At 45.7% G+C, this 25,265-nt stretch overlaps 3 protein-coding genes across 3 annotated transcripts; 1 reads left to right on the top strand and 2 right to left on the bottom strand.

The window, feature by feature from the left end:
* Positions 1-2,775: 2,775 nt before the first annotated feature.
* Positions 2,776-4,659, bottom strand: LOC137903413 (neurabin-1-like). The gene is given in 8 exon segments (XM_068747566.1): positions 2,776-2,784; positions 3,298-3,459; positions 3,461-3,952; positions 3,955-4,158; positions 4,160-4,272; positions 4,275-4,512; positions 4,514-4,611; positions 4,614-4,659. Coding segments are annotated over 8 exon segments (1,362 nt in total).
* A 3,735-nt stretch (positions 4,660-8,394) lies between these two features.
* On the top strand, positions 8,395-15,844 carry sgce (sarcoglycan, epsilon). Its single transcript, XM_068747237.1, has 12 exons — positions 8,395-8,494; positions 11,586-11,708; positions 11,787-11,944; positions 12,238-12,310; positions 12,620-12,818; positions 13,503-13,665; positions 13,742-13,956; positions 14,295-14,321; positions 14,751-14,939; positions 15,104-15,147; positions 15,428-15,465; positions 15,562-15,844. The coding sequence occupies exons 1-12, from the start codon at positions 8,422-8,424 to the stop codon at positions 15,610-15,612; spliced, it is 1,353 nt and encodes a 450-aa protein (XP_068603338.1). The 5' UTR covers positions 8,395-8,421; the 3' UTR covers positions 15,613-15,844.
* Positions 15,845-17,931: 2,087 nt separating this feature from the next.
* On the bottom strand, positions 17,932-23,563 carry casd1 (CAS1 domain containing 1). Its single transcript, XM_068747239.1, has 18 exons — positions 23,413-23,563; positions 22,458-22,554; positions 22,119-22,239; positions 21,854-21,898; positions 21,678-21,740; positions 21,565-21,609; positions 21,345-21,468; positions 21,018-21,232; positions 20,506-20,919; positions 20,155-20,244; positions 19,936-20,055; positions 19,558-19,714; positions 19,394-19,473; positions 19,179-19,280; positions 18,920-19,060; positions 18,590-18,667; positions 18,328-18,420; positions 17,932-18,201 (listed from the first exon to the last, which is right to left on the bottom strand). Exons 1-18 carry the CDS (start codon positions 23,543-23,545, stop codon positions 17,932-17,934), a joined length of 2,388 nt encoding a protein of 795 aa, XP_068603340.1. The 5' UTR covers positions 23,546-23,563.
* Positions 23,564-25,265: the final 1,702 nt, after the last annotated feature.

Genomic DNA, 25,265 nt, shown 5'->3' with positions numbered 1-25,265 from the left:
GAGCAGCACAGATGTCGACTGCTGATGCATGCATGCAACAACGTTGTAGGATTTGAACGGCCACGCGCAGCAGGGAGGGCACAACCAATTGAGTCTCTGTTGCCGTGTAAGACCAATCAAATGATCTATAGCTCGATGCAACAAGGAGGGTGCACTTCGACTTCCCAAGTAGAAACGTTAACACTCACATCATCCAGAGGCTCTTTTGGCTCCTGGACCTATATCCGGTAGGCGTGCTCAGTCATCAATCCATGATATTAACAAGCCAAAATACCTATCAGCTTCCAATTCTAGCGGGGAGAGCATTAGGGATGACAGATTTGATTCCTGGAGGGGAGCCAGAGGTATAGCTCTGTCCCGGCTGCTGGTCTGAGGCAAGTGGGTCGCATTAGTGACCTCTCCTTCCTGTGGCCTTACCTCAAATCCTTTTACATTCAAAATAATTAAATATCCTAAAAACAGAAAACTTGGAAAAACAAAGGACCACAGGCCTTCCTTTAAAATCTGCAGAACAACAAACCAGTCGAAGCCCAGAGGGGTGACACACCATCCATCTTATTGACGATGTCTCCGGGCTCAGATCCACGCTGCTCAGCATTCCACAAATGGCGCAGGCGTGTAATGGACAGCAGGCCAGTGACAGACTTCATGCAGCGTATAGAGGGGCTGATTACAGAGCCACTTCAGAGGCCACTTCACCGCGCGCCGCTCATCCACGTCCGCGTTTAATTCCATTAAGTTATCACGGTGTCTCCACTAATGAAAACGGAGTTGCTTGTGAGGCACAAAAAAAAAAAGCATCGTTAAAAAGACAATATAAATGCCATCCACGTGGAGAGAGCGTAAAAAAGACTGCAGCAGACGGCTAACAGAGCCAGAAAAGAAAAACCTGCAGGTGACGGCGCTGTGGATGAGACTGAAGACGGAATATGCTTTGATATTACCACATTAAAATCTACATTCAACCTCAGAATGGTTGAATAAACATTGGATCCGATTCTATTCTGTAGGTCAGTGCCTGGGAGGGGGGGCAGCGCTGCCTTGACTCATGGAGCTCAAAGCAGTCACTTCTCACTAAGTCAGTCAGGATGTAGCATCTCAGTGCAAGGATGTGGAAATCACCAGCACCTATCGAAACTCGATACAAGCTTCAACTCCGCCCAGCGGTCTCTGAGTCTCCCTCTTTTTCCTCAGATCTCCTGAGACTTTGATGTTCATCCAGACTTTCCTCTAGAGACCGATGAGAACCTGGTGGTTTTTGGGATAATTCTTGGTTATGGTTGGATGAGAGGGATAGAAACAGATGAGCACAAATAAATCCACTGCACTTTCTCCTCAGAACGCTGTGTGTGTCACTTTTTGTTTGTCCATGTTGTGTGCTTGACTGTGGTGTGCACAACCCTCTACGGCGTTAAGCAGGCACGAAAAATGGATTTGCAACCAAATAAAAGTATTTGCAACCAAAAATAATGATGTTGATAGATAAGAATGGTCTTGTTTGCAAATATTTTTTTAAATTGCAAATCCATTACTTTTATTTGCAAACATTTTTTTTGTTGCAAATCCATTTTTTGTTTCATTGCATAAAAAGAAACAAATTTCTCTCCATACAAAAGAAGATTAAAAAAAAAGAAAAAAAAGAAAGGATGTTGTCGAGACTTTTTAGGACCCGTTCTTCAGATCACGCTTGTCATTCACTGAGCGTGTTTCACAAAACTGCTGCCCCAAGCAGCTCGTCTGTCATCTCCTCTCCTGCCACGGTGAATTCTAAACTAATTGAGCTTTCAAAGTTGGCATGTTTGAAATCCTTTATCCGCTTTAAAGGCCAAGGCTGAGACATTTACATGAAGGGGAGGGGAAACGAATTAATAGATGATAAGATGGCAGTATTTTCGTTCCTCTCTCTTCCAACAGGGGTCAAGCTGGACTCGTGCTGGGTGGGTCAGAGGATTGGGAATATAGGTTTGTCCTCTTTCTCTTCATAGGGAGGGGCGCATGTCTAATTGCGCTTGTGCATCTGTGCAAAAGCGGTGCCGTGCCACTCCGAGAGTTTTCAAATGATAAATGAGCGTCTGTCCTTTGCATAGAGACAAGAAGACAACAACAGAGGAGAATATTCCCTTCCTGTTTGACCTAAATGGGACATCAAGAACATCCAACTTTTTAGCGTGTGGGGGGTAGTCCAGAAGGGAAAGGAAAGAGAGAGAATGAAAAGGGCACGTTGCAGAGACGCCGCGGTGTAATTAGTGAGCCGACGTCGCATTTTCTCCCCAGAATAACTGGCCTAATTGTTCGGGTTCATTACAGCATGCTAATAGGATTGAAGTTCAACCTGTGGAATGTTTGTGCTAGCTCGAAATCTTTAATACCTAAGCCTTGCTCGCTAAAATCGCCCACTGTGCTTTCTCCACATTAAATAGATACGAGTCAGCTGTAATGGATTTCATTGACTTAAAAATGACCCCCCCCCCCCCCCAAATGAAAAAGAAGAAGAAGGATTCCTTAAAATATGTTGCTTAGCAGTATGAATGTTAAGCTTTATAGGCTTTAAATGCTTGAGAACAAAGACGGAAAAACAGTTGACATAATCTTCCAAATCCGTCTTTCCATTCCACAAACAGCACATCCTGCATTATGTCCAACTCAAGCACATAAAATGGCATGAAAAATCTTCCAAGGGAGTTGGAAATAGTTACTATCTATTGAAATGTAATACTGCAATGTAATGTAATGATGTAATGGCCTATGAAATGCTAGTGGGATAAGCGATGAAGTCTACCGATACTGCCGAATCAAAACCGTATATCATAAAGGAGAAACAGACGAATATAAAATGCCCTCAACGAATGTCCTTCTCGTTCAAATTATGCAGATGAAGAACAGCACGGGGTGAGAAAAACTGAGTGGGAGAGGAACCAGCGTGACTCACAAGCACAGATGTTCTGCTGATGGACACTTCAGTTTCCCAGAGGACGATGGTTTGACCTTAAAGCGATAACATCGCAAAAATATCTCCCACCCCTGACCATCAACAGGGCAACAGCTAGACATTATTAGCAAATGTGCATCATCTGAAAACCAGCAGACCGTGTGAAATGAAAGCACAATATAAAGGTTTTTGAATTCAGATTAATTTTATCATAATAACAGTTCAACAGCTATATATAAAAAAGGCTATGCATACAACACTGACTGCTCTAACCTACTTTTTGATCATAAGGACATTTGTCTTCGGTTGTGTTCATTGTGTTTACACAATGAAGATCTGCATAACTATTGTCTAGCAGCATCACTAACCGTAATGGGGGAGGCACTGAAGCGAATCTTCCTCATTGGAGGGATGTCCTCTTTGTTTTCTTCTGGTAGACCGGGAATTTCCGTCAGGTCAGAGCCGGGGTCGTAGACAACATCCTCGTCGTCTCCGCAGAGGTCGTCTTCGGGATCCGTGTAGCTTTCCCCCCCAGCCCTGGTAACAGGCATCCCCGTCTGCGTTAAAAATCACCCGCTCATTCCCGCTGTATTCCTCTTCCGGTTCTTCCACCTTTTCCTTGGGAGATTCAGAAGCATTGTCTTCTCTTGAACCGTCCCCATCCTCCTGACTTTGCCCAGCTGTCGCTGGCTCAAGAGCAGCATCTTCAAGGCTTTTGTCATCTATCGGTTTTGAGACTTCGGATGGCCCTCGACCGCCGGCGTGTTCTCTCGTTTCCGAGCGTTTCTCCTCTTCTTCTTCGTATGAACCGTTGATCTGGGTTCCCTGAGCGGGAACCCCAGAAAGACGTTGTTGGCCCCCACCCTCAAGCTCACCTTCGTCTGGTTTGTCTTGGCTTTGCGTGCCTTGCGGTGCGGGTTTGAGCTCTGAAGTCTCTGTCCCGGGACTCGGGGTCAGAAGGTCCTCAGAAGAAGAGGAAACGGGAAACGTTCTCCCCGTCTTGCTCCGGTGGCTTTCCGCGAATCGGGAGACTGCCGTGAATCGTCCTCACTGACATCCCCTCCCTGGCAGTGGAATCCATCCGGCGAGTAGAGGGCTCGCCGGGTGATTCCTCTGTGCGCACCTTGACTGTGGTGGTCAGCGTTTTCAAACACCGCACTCAGCTGACTGACAGTCGGCGAGGACGCCTCCGTCCTGGAGCAAAGCGAGTCCAGGGAGTCTGTACTGCCCCCTGTTAGATCTCGCTCCTCGCCAGTCATCTAGGTGCTCGTGGGAACCTCTTTTGTCGCGTCCGTATGGGCAGACCGGCGATTGCGACTGGTCACGTGACTCAAACAGCTTCTGGTTTCAGAGAACTTTGCTCCAGCACCTCCGATCCTGTCGGTAGAGGAGGAGTGCTGAAGTTTTATCACCGATCCATCGGCCTTGTTGATAAAATTTGTAGGCTTGGCCAGCTTTTGCGGGGAGGCATCGTCGCAGCTCGTGGCTTTAGCCGGGGTGCTTTCTGAGCCCATCTGCATGAACATGTCCTTAATGCGACTAACATGGCTGCCATACTGGCGGCCTCTCGGTTGTTTCGCCCCGCTCCGTTACTTTGGGCTTGGACCCTCCGTCGATCCGAGGCTGGTCAAAGGCCTTCTTGAGCGCCTGAAACTCAGCCCGGTAGGCATTGCGGTGGGGGAGGCACTCCGGAGGCCGGTCCTCTCCCCCGAGGCCTCCGTCTTCAGCATGATGTCGTCTTTGGATTGAGAGGAGGGGACGTCAGCATCACCGTGGCCTCATTAGAACGGGCGAGCGAAAAGTCTCTGTTGACCTACTGCGGAGAAGCCTAATCTGATCCAGTCGATGCTAAAGTTCCTTTTGGCCCATTCACATCTGCAGATAGTAAAAAAAAAAAAAGGTTGCTGTAAAGGCGGAAGCAATGTTGCACACAGCGTGTCTAGTTCGAGAGTTTATTGCATAAACTGAGCAGCACCTTTTCATCAAAACGAGGATTGCAAAGCTTGATTCTGTCAAGCGTACATGGAGCAAGTGAATTTCAGAATGAATTTCAGATTACGTTTACCCTCTTGAAGGCCATGCTTGATGTAGACAACAGCAAACAGAGACCTTCCAGTCAGGAAATATTACCATGTTGCTATCCTTTCCTTCCTCTCTCTCTCCCCCCACTCACTTTGCTTTCCATGGCACGGCTGTGACCCACCGTGCACTCCCACATCCCACTTACACCACTCCTCCTGACATTAACGCTTGCCCATCCTAAATGTCAGAACCTCAAACAAAGCATTTGCACGGTATAGCATTAACTGCAGAGAAAAAAAATGCCACCGGGATGCGCCAAATATATCGCCTAACAAAAAAAAAAAAAAAAGACCTGAAGGACTTTATATTTTATATTATAACATTTCTATTCCATCTGCAGCCATTAATGTTAATGGATGTTTTGTTGGAAATGCATTTCACAAAGAGGGGGATGAAATATGACACAATAATTCTGAAAAAAAAAGGGAATCCATTAATCTCAGTCCGGATAGTGCGTGTTTGCATCAGCAGCTTCATGTCCTGCTTCGGTATTCATTATTCACCACGCCGGACCCCCCCCCCCCCCCTGCACCGGTACATCATCATGCTTTTGCACAAATGCGTCCGTTTTATTTGGTAGAATCCACCGTGCTCCTTACCGCACAGATGCAAATAAAGTTGGGGGGGGGGGGGGGCTTTGTTGCAGGGATCAGACCAACACCTCAGCCACACCGCACACAACATGACAACCCCCCCCCCCCCCCCCCCTCTCTCTCTCCTGAGAATGTTGAACCTTTATTTATTCACATTTTGTCCCCCCCCCCCCCCCCCCCCTTCTATGCTGATTCACGCGGAGCTAACCCCCCCCCCCCCCCCCCCCACAAATGACTGACCTTTTCCACGCGATTACCAAAGCAGTAAGTTAAAGTGTCGCCCACAAACCGCAGCGATGTTGCTCCTCTGTTCCAAAAACAAAAGAGTCGAGACTTACATTCAATGGCTCCGGCGCGCCGCTATGAATGAAACTAATCCAGAGCGCAATCTGGCGCAAAAAATACCAACGATCTTGTAGGAAAAACAACAACAACATGTTCATTCCACGCTGGTAAATAGTCCCGAGTCGGTATCAGCTCCGACGCGTCGGCGCTGAGCTACAACGCCATTGCAGGAGGTGGATGGATGATGCTGCCAGTCGCAGTGAAGGGATGTCGGCGCGTAATTCGGCAGCTACATCTCGCTGCGGGCTGCGCTGCGGCCGCACAACACGCAGGACAACAGCGAGTCAGCGACCGACGCGCGTCTGCGGCGACGCGGAAACGGTGTTGGGCATCGAGTAAACGCGTCATGTGAAACCTCAGCTGCGCCAATGGTTCGGTCCGCTGCGGTCTGGACGGGGGGGGGGGCACCAGCACACAGGGACTGGAGATTCACCGGCTGAAAAGGCTTTAATTGACGCAAACACAGTGTGATGGTGGGAATAATATGCTCCATCTTGTGCGCACTAATTAATTCAGTCCTGAGGGACAAGAGCGTTGCTTGAAAGGTTTGCTCCAATGAAGAGAAAGCAAATGTCAAAAATGGGCTTCTGATCACTGCAAGTGTTAAATTCATGTAAATATGAAAAGTTTGCATTCTCGTTTCTTAAATCTGTGGGAAGGATCAGAAGCACAAGCATCGGACTGAGTGTAAAGGAAGTTAATCATCAAGTAAGTTAATCATCAACAGCAATCCGTGCCGCACCATCGACCCCCCCCCCCCCCCCCCCCCCCTGCATGCCGCACAGTGTGAACCACACGTACAATGCAATCCATTCTTCTCTGCAAAAAATCTTCAAATTATGAATGAATAAATGCAATAATCTTGTGCAGCCCAATAGAATCTAAAGTTCTTGTGTATTTTTTGTTCTGTTTAACGACTACGTTAAGATAATTAAAAACAAATGGCTGATTATTCTCATACAACCACCCTGACATCCACATACTGTGAAAGAACAGCCAGCCTTGCGCGTAGTTCCCTTGGATAACATCACGCAGGATCATTTTGCTCCTGCTCCCACTCACAGAACATTTTTTTTTTTTTAAACCTTCTATTACGAGACAACCATCTTTTTCCATCCAGATGTTCGTCCAATGAGAATCAGGCTGTCTCCTCCAGCGAAGGGAGGAGGGGGAGGCGGAGGAAGGAATGCTGCGGGATGCTCCATTATGATGGCTGTCAAACCGAGTGGCCGTTAAGTTTCCCGAAAGAACCTTTTTCCATGTAAGATTTCACGAGGATGCGATGCGCCATGTCCGCTGCAGCTGCCGTGGCGTGTCTCGCTGTGGGTACGTACCAAATTAAAGTCAATATAACGGGATTTTTCGAAGCGTTTTGTCTTTGCTGGGGCACTCATGCTAGTTAGCTCGTCTTGCTAACTAGTTAGCTTGCTGCGGGTTAGCCGCTGTGTTCGGGATTTTTTCTTTTCTTCCCCCCCCCCCCCCGAGACGCTGAGGAGGAGACAGAAAGATGGCTGGCGGTAGAAAGAGGTACCGTTATATGGATGGAGCGCTTATCGGAAACTCAAACCTATACGTGCATTTTTTTCTACAGACGCATCTGGTCTTGCTAGCCACGTTCCCCGTCTAGCATCTACGTAGCTTTAATTACCTTCGTAAAAGAGCTCGCGCCCTGTGACGTAGGCTTGTTTACATGGACGCCGAATGGCTAAACATCTGGAGGTAGACGAGCTATTGTTGTTGTTTCCTGTGAATTAAATTACAGTGACAGCATTATTTATTTAGCATTGTTATTATTACTAGCAGTTATTCGTCAAAGCTGCTTCATATCCACATATAGCAATGGAACTTTAGGTTTATGCACACTTGCAAGTTAGTTGCATTAGCTTAGCTCAGCGCGCTGAAACTAATGGAGGCCACCGCAACAGCTCTGAAGTAAGTGCTAACATAAAGAATGATGATGATGAATATATTTATTAGATAGAATGTTAGAGTACAAGTACAGTCAAACAGTAGCTCGTATTACAGTACAAGTACAGTCAAACGTCCTGTCTAAGAGGAGCATTTCAAAAAAGCCCTTGCGGTCTTGTTTCCGTTGAAATGAATACATAAATCATCGACATGTAACAATATCAATAAAATATAAAGAAATTACTCCACAATGTTTTGTTATTGCATTTGCTTTCATCTAGGAGTGCACAAAAGTGTTAAATGGCAAAGATATTCAATTGCTTTTTCAATCTCAGGCTAAGGCAGCACGGGAGTGCATTTTTTTTTTAGAGCTTTCTAGATCATTTTATCTCTTACTTCAACATTGCGAGGTAGCATTCTTTTATTATTTTGCTATTATAATGAACAATAGTAGCCTAATCAAGTGCACTTGTATACGTAGTTATGAACAGTCTTGTTACATTCCTGCTTTTATTCATTGATCTCATAGTTTACATTGTGCATGCCTATGACGCCAAAGACACCATGTTGCATGAGAGAAAGATCCGTTTGGAGCGAGCCGTGGGCTTGAAGCAGAGAACAGCCCTGTACAGTAATGGTGAGTGGGTGTTTGCAGTGGCCCCATTGGCATATTGACCCCCTGTCCCCTCCCTCATCTTAACAGAGACTTGCTCAACCGGTTCCCTGTTATTACTGGCTTCATTGTACTCCTGCTGTCCTACGGACTTAGCCAAGTCGCTTTTGCCTCAACAGCACTTTGCTGAATTTGTCTTTTCCTCGTCATCATAGATTTTACCTTGAATAATTAACTACGGTTTATTTCTTCTGTTTAACATTGACACTGGTCCAACACTGAATGGAACAACTCCTCAAGAATCATTTTAGACGAATCAGTAATTTACTTACCTGCTTTATAGAGCACTGGAAGAGTCACCGGGTTGTCTAGTGTACGCTTTTGTCCTTAGCCCGTGCCTTCTGCTCTGCGTGACACCAGCGACTTTCACTTCCATGTCTGTCTTAAGAAATAATGAGTACGTAGCAACAAGACTGCCGAAGCTTTGGTTGAGACGGTGGCAATCCTTGTCTGGTTTTCCCCTCTAAACACCAAACGAGCACATGCATTCCTCCTGACCCAGATGGCGTGGATATATACAAAGCTGATTCATCAGAACTAAAGGACATCCCTTCCTTTTCATTTCCTGAACTAACCAGAGGCCTCAGTTAGTTAAAGCCACGAGAGCGGCGAAGGTGGTGTCGCTAAAGGCATCACTCCTGAGACTTCAGCCAGCCCAAGCTCAAGTCTGGTTAGCCATTTTCAACACCACCGTACACTGTTGTTGGTCCACTGCTGCATTTACAGTCATCTGTGCATTATAATATGTTTATGTGGCTATTATTAATATTATTATTCTGGTTTATTTGAATATGGACGAATACAAAAACATAGATACATGTAACACAGGTATCCGATGGTTGCATTATAGAACTTATAGCTGAAGCTAATTTGCAGCACTTGTCCATAGATGGGCTTTTAACACAGACATTTATAAAAACATAAAAAGGAAGGAAAATTTTAAAAAAGCAGTCTATGCATGTTTTTTAACACAGAACTAACAAAATTTAGAGTAAAACAAGACAGAAAACAAAAACAAAACAGAGATGTAAGAGACAAAACTTAACAGGGTACAACAGACAAGCACACTTTAGGGACATTTAAACATGGGTACAGTGCTGCTGCTTCTTTTTTGAAGGAGACCAATTGTGTGAGCTTATTTAGCAGGACTTTATAGTTTAATATGTGCTTTATTGTCCTGCAGGTGCTGACAGCATAGTCTTCAGCAGACAGTTTAGCATGAACCTAATTGGTGATGTATTATTCACAGTAGGAGCGCTGCAGCTCATCATCTCAATAGGCTTTGCAGAACATCGACCTGCTGCAAATAAGCAGATCTGATGCTATTAGCAGAGCCTCAGTGTGGCTTAGACAACGATCTTCACTGGCTACTGTTTACTGGAGGAACCTGTGAGCCAGGAATGGCTGCAAGGCTTAAATGTCTGTAAAATTGGAGCTTCAGTGCTGATGGGCCAAAACGCTTTTCAAATCCCGCAGCTCCTTTTCCTCTTCCTCGGACCCGGACCATTAGGTAAGACGACGCCATCTGGCCTCGCTTTCATGTCCTGCCTTTGTCATCTATAGACGTGTCACAAATACTCACCCCCGCGTCCAGTCAGCCTCTGAGCTGAGCAGAATAGCCTGTGCTTGACCTTGTCTTGTGTGGTGGCTGCGGTCCTTTTGTGTAGCGAAGGCTTGACGAGGCCCAGCGGTTCCGTTAATAGAATCTGAGCGTGTGCTTTCAGAGTGGGATTTTCAGATCGATTCAAGTCATCATGGAGGACCGCATCATTGTGTGGCGACTGGTTCAGAATAACCTCCACGCTATTGACTCAGGTGGTTCCCTCGGGTCTGTTTTGGGACAGACATATGGCAGCTGTAGTCCCGGTTTCTTTAAAGGACCCCAGATTTTATGGCTGCAAAATGCTATTGATGGTGTCTAGCTGTGCCTGAGTCCCTGGGGACGTGGGACATATGGACAGATCTGCATCTCTGGTTGTGTCTACAGATGTAGCCCAGTTTACTCTCCTACAGCTCATAAGAGCACTTACATTGCATTAAGACAATTTGCTTTTGTAGACACCGGCTTCCTTGATAATTTGCAGCTTAGAGTGTCGCCTAATCTTTTATAACCCCTTTGTGCACTCTGGTAATAGATGATGCTTAACTGCCATCTATGTGACATGCTGACTACCTCTTTCATGGGCATGGATTAAAACGTAAATCCTGCTCTGTTATTCTCTCCAGCAGAAATCAGCGTCTGTTCAGAGAGAGGGCTTACAGACCCACTTCACGCTGCGATGGTTTGATGCTCAGGAGGAGACAAACAAGGGCGAAAACTAGCAACACTTTGCCAGCCAGAAGGCTGCAGCTTGTTAATTTGTCTGGATATATGTGTCTGTGGGTGAGAACAGTTCGAAAGCTCCTCCTCTAGCACTTAATAGCAGAATTTCCACGTCTCCTCTCCTCCCTTGCATTTTCTTCTGGTCTCCCACAGTGATTAAAAATGGGAGTGTCCACCCACAGAGTGAGAGAAGGAGGGGGAAAAAAATGCTGAGGGGGTTTGACAAGTTAGCAGGAGAGAAATGCAAATGTCTTGTAAAGGGGAGGACATTTTCCTCATAAAGAGTAAAATGTTTGTGATTCAAATGGGGTGGGGCTGAACGGAGAGCAAAATGGAGACGGAGCCGGAGCGGGACATGAACCTTCTGAGTGACTCTTATTCCTGCTGCCTCAGCGCTCTCATTTGTTGTGGTAGTTTAGCCGCTTTCTCGCTCTCTCTGTGTGTATGATCATCTTCAAAACGGGCCGGCGCCGTCACGGCCAAAGGTTTGCGCGCTGCATCACAAACCGAAGCGAGTGCAGGAAGGGGACACGGGACACATTATTGATTATCAAAGTGTGAAGTAGGTCAGCAGGCGTGACTAAACAAAGCATTTGCTTTATTTCTCTCTGCCTCCATTGACATCTTCTCTTCTTTTTTTTTTAATTGCTGCTACTGACAGTTCATCAATGACCAATAAAAACACGATGAAAAAAAAACCCATTTCATTTTCCCTTTGAATCTGTTTATTAGTGGTCACCATCTTGTCACGATCGCACGCAGAACGTAACGTCTACCCGTCTGCCGGGGTGCTGTTCGTCCACGTCCTGGAGAGGGAGTACTTCAAAGGAGAGTTCCCCCCCTATCCAAAATCAGGTGCGACATCATCACGGGCCATGTTGTCCGTTCCCACTCATAACGGATCACCGAGTCATTAGATCGCTCTGCCTCCAGGTGACGCCGGTAGCGACCCGATCACTTTCAACACCAACCTGATGGGTTACCCCGACAGGCCGGGCTGGCTGCGCTACATCCAGAGGACGCCGCACAGCGACGGGGTCCTCTACGGCTCCCCCACCGCAGAGCACGTTGGCAAGGCCACGGTCATAGAGGTGGGCGAGAGGGATCAGACATCAGCATCAAATACTTAACACAGAAGTAATTAAGTACTACTAAGTACTACTAAGCTCATATTTGAAGATTAAATTCCATTACGTTTTGACGCTGCCCTCGCCGCCACCGCTCCCGTAAGCTACTGTAGAAATCCCTTTCCCAAAAGGCTTAATGTTCCACAGTGCCTCAGTGCGGCGTCTCAGTAGGGTGCAGTAGTCTGCGCAGTATATCTAGCTCAGCCTTGTCCAGAGCTGCACTGATCTGGACTTAAACGTTCACCCGTGTGTTGCAGATTACTGCCTACAACCGGCGCAGCTTCGAGACCGCGCGGCACAGCTTGGTCATAAACATCATGGCCACAGAAGGTGAGCGGCGCCGGTGGGAAAGCTCGGGTGCAAACAGAGATCAGACTGTGCCGCTGTGTCTCTGATGTCTATTGTTAGCCTTAAGCTAAACCAGAAGAAGCATCTTAATAAGTATACGGGATATTTCTAACAGATCAGCGTGTAAAAGTTATGTATTATTGTGGTATATCTGCAGGGAGTCTAAATCTCACCTCTGTGTGTATTTGCACATGGGTCTGTTGATCAGTCACAGTACATGCAGGACAAGATTTTTCTCTCTCTTCCTGCTGCCATTCATCTGTTTATTTCTCTCCTTTTCCGCCTGCCCAGAGTTCCCTCTGCCCTACCAGGCGGAGTTTTACATCAGGAACATGAACGTGGAGGAGATGCTGGCCAGTGAAGTGCTGGGGGACTTCCTGGGAGCCGTAAAGAACATATGGCAGCCCGAGCGTCTCAATGCCATCAACATCACTTCGGCGTTGGACCGCGGCGGCCGCGTGCCCCTGCCCATCAACAACCTCAAGGAGGGGTGAGGAGTGGAAGCATTTTGATGTGAGGTTTCCCGTTTCCCGTCCGTACGTCTGTTCCAGTCTTGTTAAGGTCGTATCTCAGCGACACCTGGGTGGAATAAACATCAGGATGAACTGATTCAAATCTGTGTTAGAGATCTGGACAAAGGTCAAGGTCCCCGTGACCTTGTAAATGTAATGTGCTTTTCCAGACTTGCCTGCTTTGCTCAGGGCTTCCCGTGGAAACGATGAAATACTACAGTACTGTACAAACCAGTACCTGCAGTATTTGTGCTTTGTGGTGTGGATGGATGGAAACTCCTTCCCTCTCTCTGACTTGGAGTGTTTATTACAGTTATATAATATTCACACAGGCATCAACAAAGACAGCCTGTTGAGTCCAGAATTTAGTGCATGTGATATGAATAAATAAGCGATTATGTATATTTCCTCCTAACACCTCTTAAATGTGACTCTGCTGGTCAGCTGTCTCATATTGAACTCTCTAAATAGACTTTTGACATTTTAGTACATGTGTGTCACTTTTAAATTAACCACGAAGCAGGATATGTTTTGATTTATTTGGAAAGAACTCCTGAGAATATATTCATACACAATAAATGTCAGCCTCGCATCGCGCTGGAGCCTGAAGGATCTGCTGGGATCTGCTAAAAACGTGAAAGCTCTCCTCTCCTCTTCCGTAGAGTGTACGTGATGGTGGGAGCCGACGTTCCCTTCTCCTCGTGCCTCCGGGAGGTGGAAAGCCCTCACAACCAGCTGCGCTGCAGTCAGGAGATGGAACCCGCCATCAGCTGTGACAAGAAGTTCCGAGCTCAGTTTCACATCGATTGGTGTAAGATTTCTCTGGTGAGTTTAAAAACACAATCAACTTTCCTAGACTGTGTCTCTAGCAGACGGTAAATGAGCGATTGTAATTCTTCAGGTCGACATCAACAAAGTGGTTCCGGTATACGTTACCCGTCCCGACTCGGGCACCGGGATCCTGCCTGAATTTGGGGAATACGATCCCCCCTCCGAGTCCCTGAAATCGAGGGACTACTTTTCCGACTTCCTCATCACGCTGGCCGTCCCCTCTGCGGTGGCGCTCGTCCTCCTCTTCATCCTGGGCTACACGATGTGCTGCAGAAGGGAAGGGGTGTAAGTCTTGTATTTCTATGCAGGCATTGTACAGAACACGACTGAAGAGGAAGCGAACCGAACGAGAGGCGGGATCTTTAGATACGAGCCGTAATCTGGACTGGACTAGCAGCGTGCCATTACAATCATACCATTTAAATGTTCCTCAGAAATATCTTGTCTTTCATGGAACATCTTTATGTACCCGACGGCGTTCACCCCCCCCCCCCCCCCCATCACTGACCGGCCGGGCGCCCCTTTGTTCACTCAACGGTCCATTCACTTGCGTGTAGATGTCTTCTGGACTAATACTAATACTAATATTAGTATTTAATTCATCCATTTTGTTTTGTTTCTAGGGAAAAAAGAAACATGCAAACATCAGAGTAAGTGTTTTTCCTCTCCTGTGTTCTTTTCTTTTACATTTCTTTTGGGATTGTTTGTCCCCCCCCCCCCCCCACTATCTTTGCTTTTTCATCTATGTCTTTTCCATTACAAATCATTTGTGGGTCATCATTCATTCATTCATTCATTGGGCTGCTCAAAACCTCAATGACCAGACGTAGGTAACTTGCTGTATGAGCTAAAGTCACACCGATCGGTAAAGACAGACGTTCTGCTTCTGTTGTTTTATTTCCGTCGTGCATGCACGCGCCAAAACGCAGAGCTCACCACGGCAGATGTAAGTTGATTTCATATCCAAATATTTAAATGATATTTCAGTAAATAAGCCACTCCACTCGGGACGAGACTAATTAACGCCACGCCGACGGCGAGCTCACGCATGTTAAGGCCACCGCGTCTCTCCTCCTCAGCATCCAGCTGGTCCACCACAGCTCCATCCGGAAGTCCAGCAAGGAGCTGAGGAGCATGTCTAAAAACCGGGAGATCTCGTGGCCCCTGTCCACCCTGCCGGCCTTCAACCCCGTCAGCGGAGAGGTGGTGCCGCCCATCCATCCCGACAGCTACGAGACCACCAGCATGCCCCTCATGCAGACGCAGATGTGAGTTTAGGTTTTTAGTGCCTCTAAGATGCTGTGAAAATATGAAACATCTTGAAAGGTTCAAGCTGCCCCACGATTTTACCTCCAGGGCTTGAAACCAGAACGAATAGCGACTCGTTCAGTACAGCAGACCGATGTGAACTTTAATGTCACTGTCATTACAGGAATCTGCAAAACCAGATTACAATACCACAACAACGTCCATCGGGTCAGTACTTCATCTGCACGTCGTACATGATCAGCGACTGTAATCGATGGACGCCTCGGCTTTCACTAGTCATTGTGGGGTTTCCTCACATCCCTGCCGTTGCGTTCTCGCCCCATTGTTTAGAGGCAATAATAAACCCAGCATGCAGGCTTTACTTTGTTGTCTCGCTGCATGAGAACTGTTGCATCTCTGGTGTGTGTGTGTGTGTGTGAGAGCGCCCCCTTGTGTGCATGAGGTTTAGCTACACTAACCTGCTGCTCTCTGTCCATTGCTAACAAAGGAGATAATTATGTCATGTCAACATTTCGGAGGCTGGAGGTAGGAGCTCAGTCTGGTTTTTTATTTTTGTTAATGTTGGAAACATATGCTGGATTTTCTTCACACTCATGCTTTGTTCTTTTGTCATTGTTTTAGGTAAATGGTATTCCTGAGGAGAGAAAGGTGGCTGAAGCATTGAATTTGTGACTCAACACTAGCGTCTGATTTTGATTCTGTATGCATCCAGAAGTGTCTTTACAAAGATGTATTATCAATGTGCAATTACATCTCAAAGAGCGAGCGTATCGAAGAACAAGAGTTTATCTTTAAAAAACGTATTCAAATATTTTGAATTTTTTTGGTAAATGTTAGAATTAATTTTTGTCTTTGTACTTGCGATTTTCCACGAGAAAATTACATTATATGTAATGTGTCACACGATAACAATAAATTCATTCAAATCGGTTTGCATTTGTTGTTGAGCAGCTGCCAGACATTTATCTGTGACATGGGAGACATGCTGTAACGCAAAGAAGCCAAACCAGCACATTTTATGAAGGTATTTTTAACAATGTACAACAGAATAAAGGCATTTATAAATAAGATGGATACATTTCACATTTAAGACATCACAAAAAAAACGTACAGGTAACATATTCAAACAAGCCCTCCCCTCCACAGGGGTATAAATAGTTGTTGCTTTCGCATGAACAAAAAGATGCATTTAAGGCCTGAAACAAACGGATTTATAGCTGTTGATCAGCAACAGGAGAAAACAGCAGTAACTGTAAAACAGAGTGGAAACCCAATCCTTGTCTGTACAATGAGGTGATCGAGTTATTGAAATGACAAAGTGACTTGGCTCTTATTTGATTTGACCTGAAGTGCACGGCTTCACGATGATCATCAGTCTGGCGAGATGCATCGTTCTGTATCGCGGATAAACTAAACCCCTCAAAAGTGAATAGAAACAGATTACAGGATTATACTCACTTGGTAAATGAGAAAATATTTGATTGATCCACTAAAATGTGGCGAGTATAGACAGCATTTGAGCCGATGTCAGGTCGAATTCACTTCTCTGTAAAGATGAATAAAAAAAATATGCACACCCACCAATAACTGCAGTTTCCTAATGACGGAGGGGAAGATAGGCAAAGACATTTATCTATTTTGACAGCTGTCAAAGTAAAGACTACTTTCCTTTGACAGTAATGTAACTCAGGGAGAGTATCGTTACCCAGCCGCTGTTTTTAGTTGTTGATGCGAGTCTGATGCAAAGTGCCTGACAGGAGGATGGTTGTGACCCCGGGCTACATAAATATGACGAAGCCACGGAGAAAAGCTTTTATGTCCAAAAGCATTCAGTCTTTACAAAAAGAAAATCACTCATTCACTGTCTGGAACAGCAAATGGTGGGTTTATATTTAGCTGTTAGTCCCATTGTACAATATGTGCACTCTGGTGAGGTTTCCAGCAGAGCTGTGAGGCAGGATCTGAAGAGCAAATGGGAGAAACGTTGCTGCGATGGGTACAAAAACTATGTAATACTTCCTTCACAGACAGCAGTCATAAGCACAAGGTACAAAATAAAGCCAAAACAAAAAGTACCAAATATAAACGCAAATCCTTAAATACTGTACATACCACACAGAATGTTTCAAACCGACAGCAGGTGTCGCGGTACCTTGGAGCAAAATGTGAACACGAAAACATCAGCAAAACATTTGGGGAGTGATGATCCGACATCTGAATAATTGCACTGCTAAGTTTACTTAACTTTAGACAGCCTCCTTTTCTTTCTTTTTTTGATCTCAGAAACGAGATATTGGTCTATATTTTGCATTTATAACACTAATTTAAATTCATTGGAAATAATGTACAAAGTATACTGATAATAAAACGCAGAAGGAGTGAAAGTTTTTGTAGATCTCTGAATACGCGGGCTGACAGTCCACCCGAGTGCAACGTCCGCCATCATTGAGGACGGGCGCTTGTGCCTCGCGGTCCTTTACAGAGACACGTGATGACAGGAAGTCCCGTGTGGATCAATAATAAAGTCCTTATCAATGCGATTGGCTAGACGGAAGCAATGCTGAAAAGATTCAAACTGAACACACAAGGTTTTGATAATGATGGGGCCACTTTTCATGAAAGCAAAAAACAAAATCCTGCTCTTTTACCGAATCCACACTAAATGTGTCGGCGGGTTTTTCATTTTTTTTTTAACTCTTCCTCTTTGCACTTTGCCCTGAAAGGAGCGATACCTTTAGTGGGCTGTTTGTTTGTTTGTTTCTTCAGTGTATGACTTTTACAGCAGTGAAAAAAGTACAGACTCTCCTCAAACACACCCAGCAGACACTTCTCACCAGCATCCCCGTTGCTGTCACTCAACACAATTTGGTTCGTGTCCCTCAGCCACCAATGTAGTAAGAAAAAGACAAAAAAAAAAACGGCAGGCATGATCCTGGCTTGGATTCGCTACCTCGGCAGAGTGACGCCCCCACCACATCAAGAGGCGTCCAGTCAGGCACTGCGTGGCGGCTGGCCGCCCCTCGTCAGCAGCAGGACAGCCAGCGTGAGTAGCCCCGTGGCCCCGAGTCTTTTCAGCAAGGTGACGCCATCTTTGGGGATGACGACTTGAGCCAAGTCATTGGTGATGAGAGAAATCTCGTGAGCGACGCAAACAAAGATGAAGGTGCTGATCATGATGTTGAGTGAAGGGTTTCCTGGAATGAGGACCAAAATCCCCTTGGTGTCTGCAGCAAGCCAGATGTGGTACTGGCATATGAACAGCTGGGGGGGGGGGGGCACAAAGCAGGATGTGAAAATCAAATCCCTTTACTCGGCTGCATTCAATATCATTTAACAGTTACTTGTTAATCATTATTTGTGGTCGATACTTTTCCAGTTTCATCTTACCTCCAATGAGATCTTTCCGAACCATGCGAAGAATGAGCTGTATATCGAGCGGGCGTAGCCAGGAATGTTCCTGATGAGGATGAAGGACAAGATCTGTGGAAAAGGACATTTCAAAGAGCAGTTACGCTACGTACTTCGATAAATCTGTTAGCAGAGCTAATAGATCTCAAGCTTACTGATGAGAAGAAACGTTTCTGAATAATCATACGAGAACAAAAACGAAAAGATGGAAAAGGAGAGTCAGGGTCGCTCGAGCTTTTACCTGGACCACAGAGACGTACGGATGCATCTTGTTGCATTCCGTCTTGGTTTTGCAGCTGCTGGCCCATATTGAGTAGGTCTAGAAGGATGAATGGTGAGAAGGGAAGACGTTAAGGCAAGCAACGAAACACGGGTGTGGTCGACCTGCCTCGACCGGACCCTGATCAAAACAAGGATTATAATCCCCAAATGCTTTTATGAGCCATAGAGCAGAAATCTCCCTCAGTGCAGATGAGTTTACCATCTGGTACGTTAGACAAGTAGACGGTCACATAATACACAAATCAAGGACACAATCGAGTATGTAAGAGCAATAAACATTTAGCCTTACTATGAAGGAGATGACAGAGAAGAGAAGGAGCAGGTTGGAAATCTTGGAGGAAAACAGCGCCTCTGCCTTTACCTCTGACAACACCTGGTGCTTCTGGAGCACCAGATAGATGAAGGCAAACAACATACCGTGAATCACTGCCTGTGGAAATGTAAAAAAAAAAAAAAACACGCCACAACAGTAAAGACATTTTACAAAGTTCAGAAAACCTTGAAAAGGCTTTTGAACTGACGGCTGGCCTGAAACACATCGGACTCACAAATCGGTCCAGCTTCCACCGGAACCACCACTCGTGGACGCTTCCGTCCAGCTCAAAGAGCGTGGAGAAGGGCCACACGGAGAAGGTGCCCTCAAAGAATCCCTGGAGACACAAAGCACAAGCATAAACGTTAGATAAGCAGAGCTGCACGCCGTGAATCAGCAGAAGCAACACCAGCAGAGCAATCACAATCCATCTGATCCTATTCCACCCACCTGTGAAAAAGCAAAGACGCAGATAAACACTAGGAGGCCCAGCAACTTCGCCAAGACCCCAAGGTGCCAGATGCCACTACCTGGTCAGAGAACAAGATAAAAAATGACTGTCTGGGTCACAGGAAGTACCGGTAATGTGTGTGGCGATCATTTCGGAAACCTACTATTGGCCTTTTTCTGAAGGATCTGAGGCCACACGGCCAGCGTGCCGTAGATGACGACGAACCAGAAGGTGACCAGTGGGACAAAGTAATAGAACTGGTAGGGTCTGTCCATTACCACGCACAGCACCAAGACCAGGAAATTGAGACGGAATAGTACCTGGAATGAAGCGGGAAAACACAGGAATGCAAATCACAAATGATCAGAAACAAGGCCCAAACCCAATTAACCCCTCAGCCCTCACTTGAAAATGGCTCTTGATTAGAATTGGTCCCAATTCAGGTTAAGACCGAATCAAATGTTGTTTTCTTAACAATAATATAATAGCATCTCATGTCACCGTAAGATCGTGGCTAAAGTACAACTGACTGAATCCTCACCTGACAAATTCTATACAGGCCGAAATCTCCTTTGAGCCAGAAGAAAGAAAAGTGTCCGTAGCCAGTCTGAAAAAGGTAGGCCGCCACCAGCACGCGCACGTGCATGTAGACCGGAATGAACTGAAAGACAGGCAGTAAAAAAAAAACCACACATGCCTTGAACTCAAACACAGTAGCACGAGTAGACGAGTAGAACACGTGTTCGTTCACAAGACTCACAGCGCTGGCTCCAGATATGTGATAGATAAGGATGACCAACTGCATCCAACCTTTCCACTCGTCCGTTTGTTCTCGGTTGAGCACTTTAGTCTGTTTGCATAAGGAAAATAAAGAGCATCTTGAACCGTGCCGGTGACGTCACAGCCTTTAGTTAAACATGATGCGTTGTTAGCAGCGAAGCCAACTCCGTTTTGTCTCGCATGCACTTCCAAGGTTTCGTGAAACTCTGAGGCAAAGTGTGATTTTAAGCTACACTGATTAAGACGTTCATTAATTTGTCTAACCTGCATCATACTGGACTCGATTTTAAGATCAAACACGGCTACGTTGCTCAGAGGTCCAATAACCCACCTCCTTGCTGTTCTCGCTGTAGAACACTCCCAGGACAAATACGTAGACGAGCGGGATGAAGAACGTGGAGTGCGTGTAGAACTTCTGTTCTTTCATGAACACATCTGCCCTGTCACAAAGGTAAAAATAGGCCATAATGACGCCCATCCTGCAGAGAGCCTGGAAGGGAGCCTTGGGACCCGGAGCCGCCGTCGCGGGCTTCTTCTCCTCCAGGCTCTCCACATCCGAAGGCGCGGGTCGTCTGTGACGGTTGTAGCCGAGAACGTGGAGGACCAGGAAGAACAGCGCCGATCCCAGGAAGAAGCACGCCGATAGCTTCTGGAGGAGGTTGGGCGGCGGCAACGTCTGGCAGCAGGAGCCGTCGATGGGCCTCAGGACTTTGTTGCATATGGAGTTCATTAGGACCATGGCTCCCTGGCAAGATTGCAGAGGGGGGGGGGGGGGGGGGGGCAGAAGAGTAAGATTTAAAAGATGAAAATAGCGTCGCTTCATGTAATTAAATAATAGCCTACCACATTCCTGGTGCTCTCAGGCAGGTGCAAGCCGTCGTCCGACCGGGCGATGGTTTCCATCGCCGCCTGGCGGGCGGCGCCAAACAGCTTGACCCGTGACCTGCCGTTCCGCTTGCTGGCATTTAGCACGTCCACTGCTGCGTGGTTGTACAGCTCCAGCTGCTGGTTAGTGATCATTTTCCTGTTGTCGCTCAACACCTCCTCGTTCACTGGGTCTGCAGCACGAGGGCGCGACGACGTTCGGAAACACGTGCGAGCAGGACGAGACGTTCGGTTCAGACTGGTAGTCCTTAAAATAAAAAAATAAAAAACAAGCTGCCGACTGACCTTGCAGGACCCAGTAGACTTCTCCGGGGTCAGCCAGCTTCTCCAGATGCACAACAATGGCCGTCAGGTTGACTTTGTACTGCTGCAGGGTCTCGCTGCTGCCGCTGTGCAACTTGATGGACCACTGCGGGGAATAGAGGATGACAATAATCACATTTTTATTTTTTGGTTTATCATTAAATATGAAAGCATTTGCAAAACTTTCATCTGCACAGCTTACTGTTGCAGCTCCGAGGATGATCACATCCGGCTTTTCCGAAGCTTCCTGTAACACGCGAGAGAAGCTGCAGTTAGAAAAAGAAATCCGCGCCCAAACTTAACATCCATACTTACACGTGTCCACGATATCAAGCGCTCCTTCATTGAATTGTTAGCCTCTGGATGCCACAGGAAGTCCTACCCCCCCCCCCAAAAAGGTTGAAGATATTTTAGTATTAAATCAGAGAATGTTGGGTTTTTTTATTATAGAAAGAGCCACCGAGATAAAAACACGTCCAGAAATAGCTTACCACATTTAGAGAAGAACTCTCAACTCCAAAGGAAATGTCCTTGTGCTACAGCCATTATAGAAAGACAGAGAACAAACCCATCAGACCAAAAAAAGTACGATTTAATGAGATTCAGTACATTTAAGGACACATTGGGAGGAGGGGGGGGGTGGGGGGTCAGTACATGGAGGAATGTCATTCAATAACTGCACTTTTCATTTCCGTCTCAAAAACCCTTCCTACTATTTGTCGAACAGAAAAACAAAGCTCCTTTGGTCAGCTTTACCTTGTTCCCATCTTCTCTCCGCTCAGGGTCAATCGTTTTAATGAAAGAGTAGAACAGCTGCCTGATTCTTGAATCGCCAACGAAAGCAACTCGCTTATCAGCAAGGCAGGTTCTGGCTTCACTGTAAGACAAACACATCGCGTGGCATGAGAAAGCCATGCAGCCTTACAACGGGTGCTTTCATTCATATCTCAGTCAAAAGCCGTAAATACACACAGACACACAACAGTGTACATCATTTAGCTCACAAATCATTCATCCACTCTTACTGACACTTGCTTCCTTTAGTCCAATCGCACTGTGTGGATAGTAACCCTTGCACAAGTCAGTGAGGCTCACATGCTTTTGTATTTGTGCATCATGCAGCCGTAGGGCTGCCATACATTCTCTCCCAGGTATCGCCCTCTGGACAGCAGCCATTCGCATGAGTCTCCGCCTGGAAAAAAAGACAGAAAAAAATCTACCAGCAAGACCAAAATATACAAAAGAGAAAAGGCCCTGCTCTTCCTTTCACTGGAATCAGGACTGAAACTCGCATCCTTTATGATGCCCTGGGGTTTCATTCATGTCACAAAATTAAGCCATCAGCAATTTAGCTATTCATTTCAGAAATGGATGGAGACATCTGCAACCCAATCAGTCCATAAAGAGAGGCCAGTATGAAGCGTCTGATGGCTGGCCGGTGACCTGGCTACATGGCATCGCCAGCCAAATACAGATGCCGTCAGTTTTACAGTCCAGCAAATATTAAAAGTTCGAAAGATTAGCATCTGAAAGAAGTGCTTTGATTGCGCGCGTGAATAATCTTCGCCCGATGAATCAATACAATCTTGTGACAGACTTGTGACAGGAAACAGGCTTGTTTGTTTGTTGTTGAGTGACAGCATGGCTTTGATCCTTTTGCACAAGTTCACTCACGAATAATATTTGTCGAATTGACCTCGCAACAACACAAATCGATTTCTGTCAACAACCTCCACATAGCATCCAAAGGTCCCACCCAGCAGGACCATGTAAACACAGGCAAATGCAGCGTTAGCTTGTATTCCGATAAGCTAGCATCCCAAACCCCGAGATAAGCTAGTGCAGCTAACTAACCACTGGTCAATGGAGCTTGGTTAAAGGCACATTCGTGCAACCTTGAAATTCCGTTTCGGCGCAACAAAGTGTAACGACGCTCCGCCGCCTCGTAAAGACCAACTAAATGCTAACAGCCCGCTAGCTTGACGCTAGCCGCTTCTCTAGCTGCATCCAGTGGCTATAGCAACCGAAGTAAAAACACGAAACTACTCACCTCCATAGTAACGCAAAGCCGTGTGAAACACGAGGAGCAGAAGAACAACCACCAGCGATATCAATTTGGCATTTTTAATGGTGAAATGCTGATTTATTTCGCGTTTGCCCAGGCTATAGGCCAGGCCCGCCATCTTTGCTCCTCCATGACAACAGGCACCTGTGCCAGTGTAGCGACGGCTCCTCACCATCTGCCCGTCTGCTTCATGCGGCGCCGCCTCCTCCCCCACCGCGTCATCGCAAATGCAGACGGAAAAGAAGCTTCGGGGCGTTTAAAATGTGCTTAATGCCGATTAAATGTTACCGTAAGAATGCCACAGTCGCTTAAGCATAATTTTGCGGTGTGTTCCCCCCCCGCCTCGAAAACAATACCTGGATTGCGTGAGAACAATGTAGGCGTAGTTACACACCTGTGTACTGTTATAACTGGGCGTTATGACTCCAACAAAAACACAGTTGTGTAATAATTATTATTATTAGTAGGCACCATGATTTTCCCAAGACAAAACAGTAGCTGTTTTTTTTTTTTACACAATGAGAAATGAGTGTATCCACATCAACAATGGTTACAGCAGTAATCCTACTCCTCATGGATCTGCACAACCTCTGTTTAAAGACAGGGAATATCTTGGGGAGGCACACACAAGAAAATGTAACAACTGAATTACAGGAACTTTCTTATAATGTCGTATATAGACTAAAATAGATACAATTATGTATATCAATCAAGTTTGTAGACTTTCTGCTCACCTCATCTGGAGCTGTAATAAATCAGCAGGATTGGACAGAGTAGGAAAAGCAGTTCAAGGAGAATTTCGAATTCTTTTTTTTGATGTATTTGATGTAAAATTAATCCCAACAGTGTAAAGCAGCAGTCATCAACCATATTTGTGTAAGGATCTGAATTTTTCTCTGAAGATACTGTGAGTGCCAGATGTTCTCGGGAACTAAATATTGCATCCCTATTGTATACGTTAATTTGTCTTCCTAATTGTTGTTTTTGTTGTTGTTGGGTTTTTCAAGCCACCAGGGGGCAGTAGTGATATTTGAGATTTTTAATGGTGGTTTCAGGAGAAACTTTCCACTGAAGCTATAGACAGGATTGGTGCGTCTGTCTGTTAAGACTGTTCATCCTGTCTCCTTTTCAAATGGTGTTTGTTTCATGTTGTATAAAAAAATAAATATATAAACATACTTTTTCCTTCTCATTACGCTGTTCTTGAATTCTGCATTATCATGAGGGGGCGAGGTGGAACGCTCTGGCGCCACATGACGTTCACTGGTGGGACAATTTAAAATAACCCATTCAAAGTTTTACTGAAGAATTTAAAGCATGCGTATGTGCACATATTTGGAGTAAAAATATTTTGTATATTTTTGAAGTTGATTTGAACTGCATGATTCATTTGGATAAATTTGGATATTAACTCGGGTGGGTAATGCATTCATTTTTGTTTTCTGTGTTACTGAGGCACCGTGTTCAAATCTTTAAGGTGACTATTAAATCATTTTAATTATTCACACAGTAACTTGTTCTAAATGCTGATATTTTGACTAAGACTAACAGACCAGGCAAAAGATTCCCAACAGCACATTCATACTAAAGGGCTCCTGTAACACATTATGATGTGTAATTTTAAACTTAAATATTTTTTGAGACAGTCATTTGATTTAACTTTAGCTATCAGACAACCATAGTAGAGAGGAAAAACAGCACATCGACCCTTCACAATGCAGCAGCAGGCAACTGAACACCACTTGTAATAAAAAGTGGGTGTGTATTTTTAATTTGATGTCTGCAACATTTAAGCCACAATCGTGATCTCAATGTGCTGTATTTACTTTGATCCACCA

This window comes from Brachionichthys hirsutus, chromosome 13 (assembly GCF_040956055.1).
Source record: "Brachionichthys hirsutus isolate HB-005 chromosome 13, CSIRO-AGI_Bhir_v1, whole genome shotgun sequence".
In the NCBI taxonomy this organism is placed as follows: Eukaryota; Metazoa; Chordata; class Actinopteri; order Lophiiformes; family Brachionichthyidae; genus Brachionichthys; species Brachionichthys hirsutus.
The sequence above is the reverse complement of the archived record's forward strand: the minus strand, read 5'-3'. Positions and strand labels throughout refer to the sequence as shown.

What these genes read in the sequence shown, in the direction of transcription:
- casd1 (XM_068747239.1), bottom strand. Translation starts at nt 23,545, where the DNA reads ATGGCGGGCCTGGCCTATAGCCTGGGCAAACGCGAAATAAATCAGCAT. An exon ending in GGCTTTGCGTTACTATGGAG is followed by an intron (nt 22,555 to 23,412) that starts GTGAGTAGTTTC and finishes CTTTTTTTCCAG; the next exon opens with GCGGAGACTCATGCGAATGG. An exon ending in GGAGAGAAGATGGGAACAAG is followed by an intron (nt 21,899 to 22,118) that starts GTAAAGCTGACC and finishes TAATGGCTGTAG; the next exon opens with CACAAGGACATTTCCTTTGG.
- sgce (XM_068747237.1), top strand. Translation starts at nt 8,422, where the DNA reads ATGTTGCATGAGAGAAAGATCCGTTTGGAGCGAGCCGTGGGCTTGAAG. An exon ending in CCCCCCCTATCCAAAATCAG is followed by an intron (nt 11,709 to 11,786) that starts GTGCGACATCAT and finishes CTCTGCCTCCAG; the next exon opens with GTGACGCCGGTAGCGACCCG. An exon ending in CAACATTTCGGAGGCTGGAG is followed by an intron (nt 15,466 to 15,561) that starts GTAGGAGCTCAG and finishes TCATTGTTTTAG; the next exon opens with GTAAATGGTATTCCTGAGGA.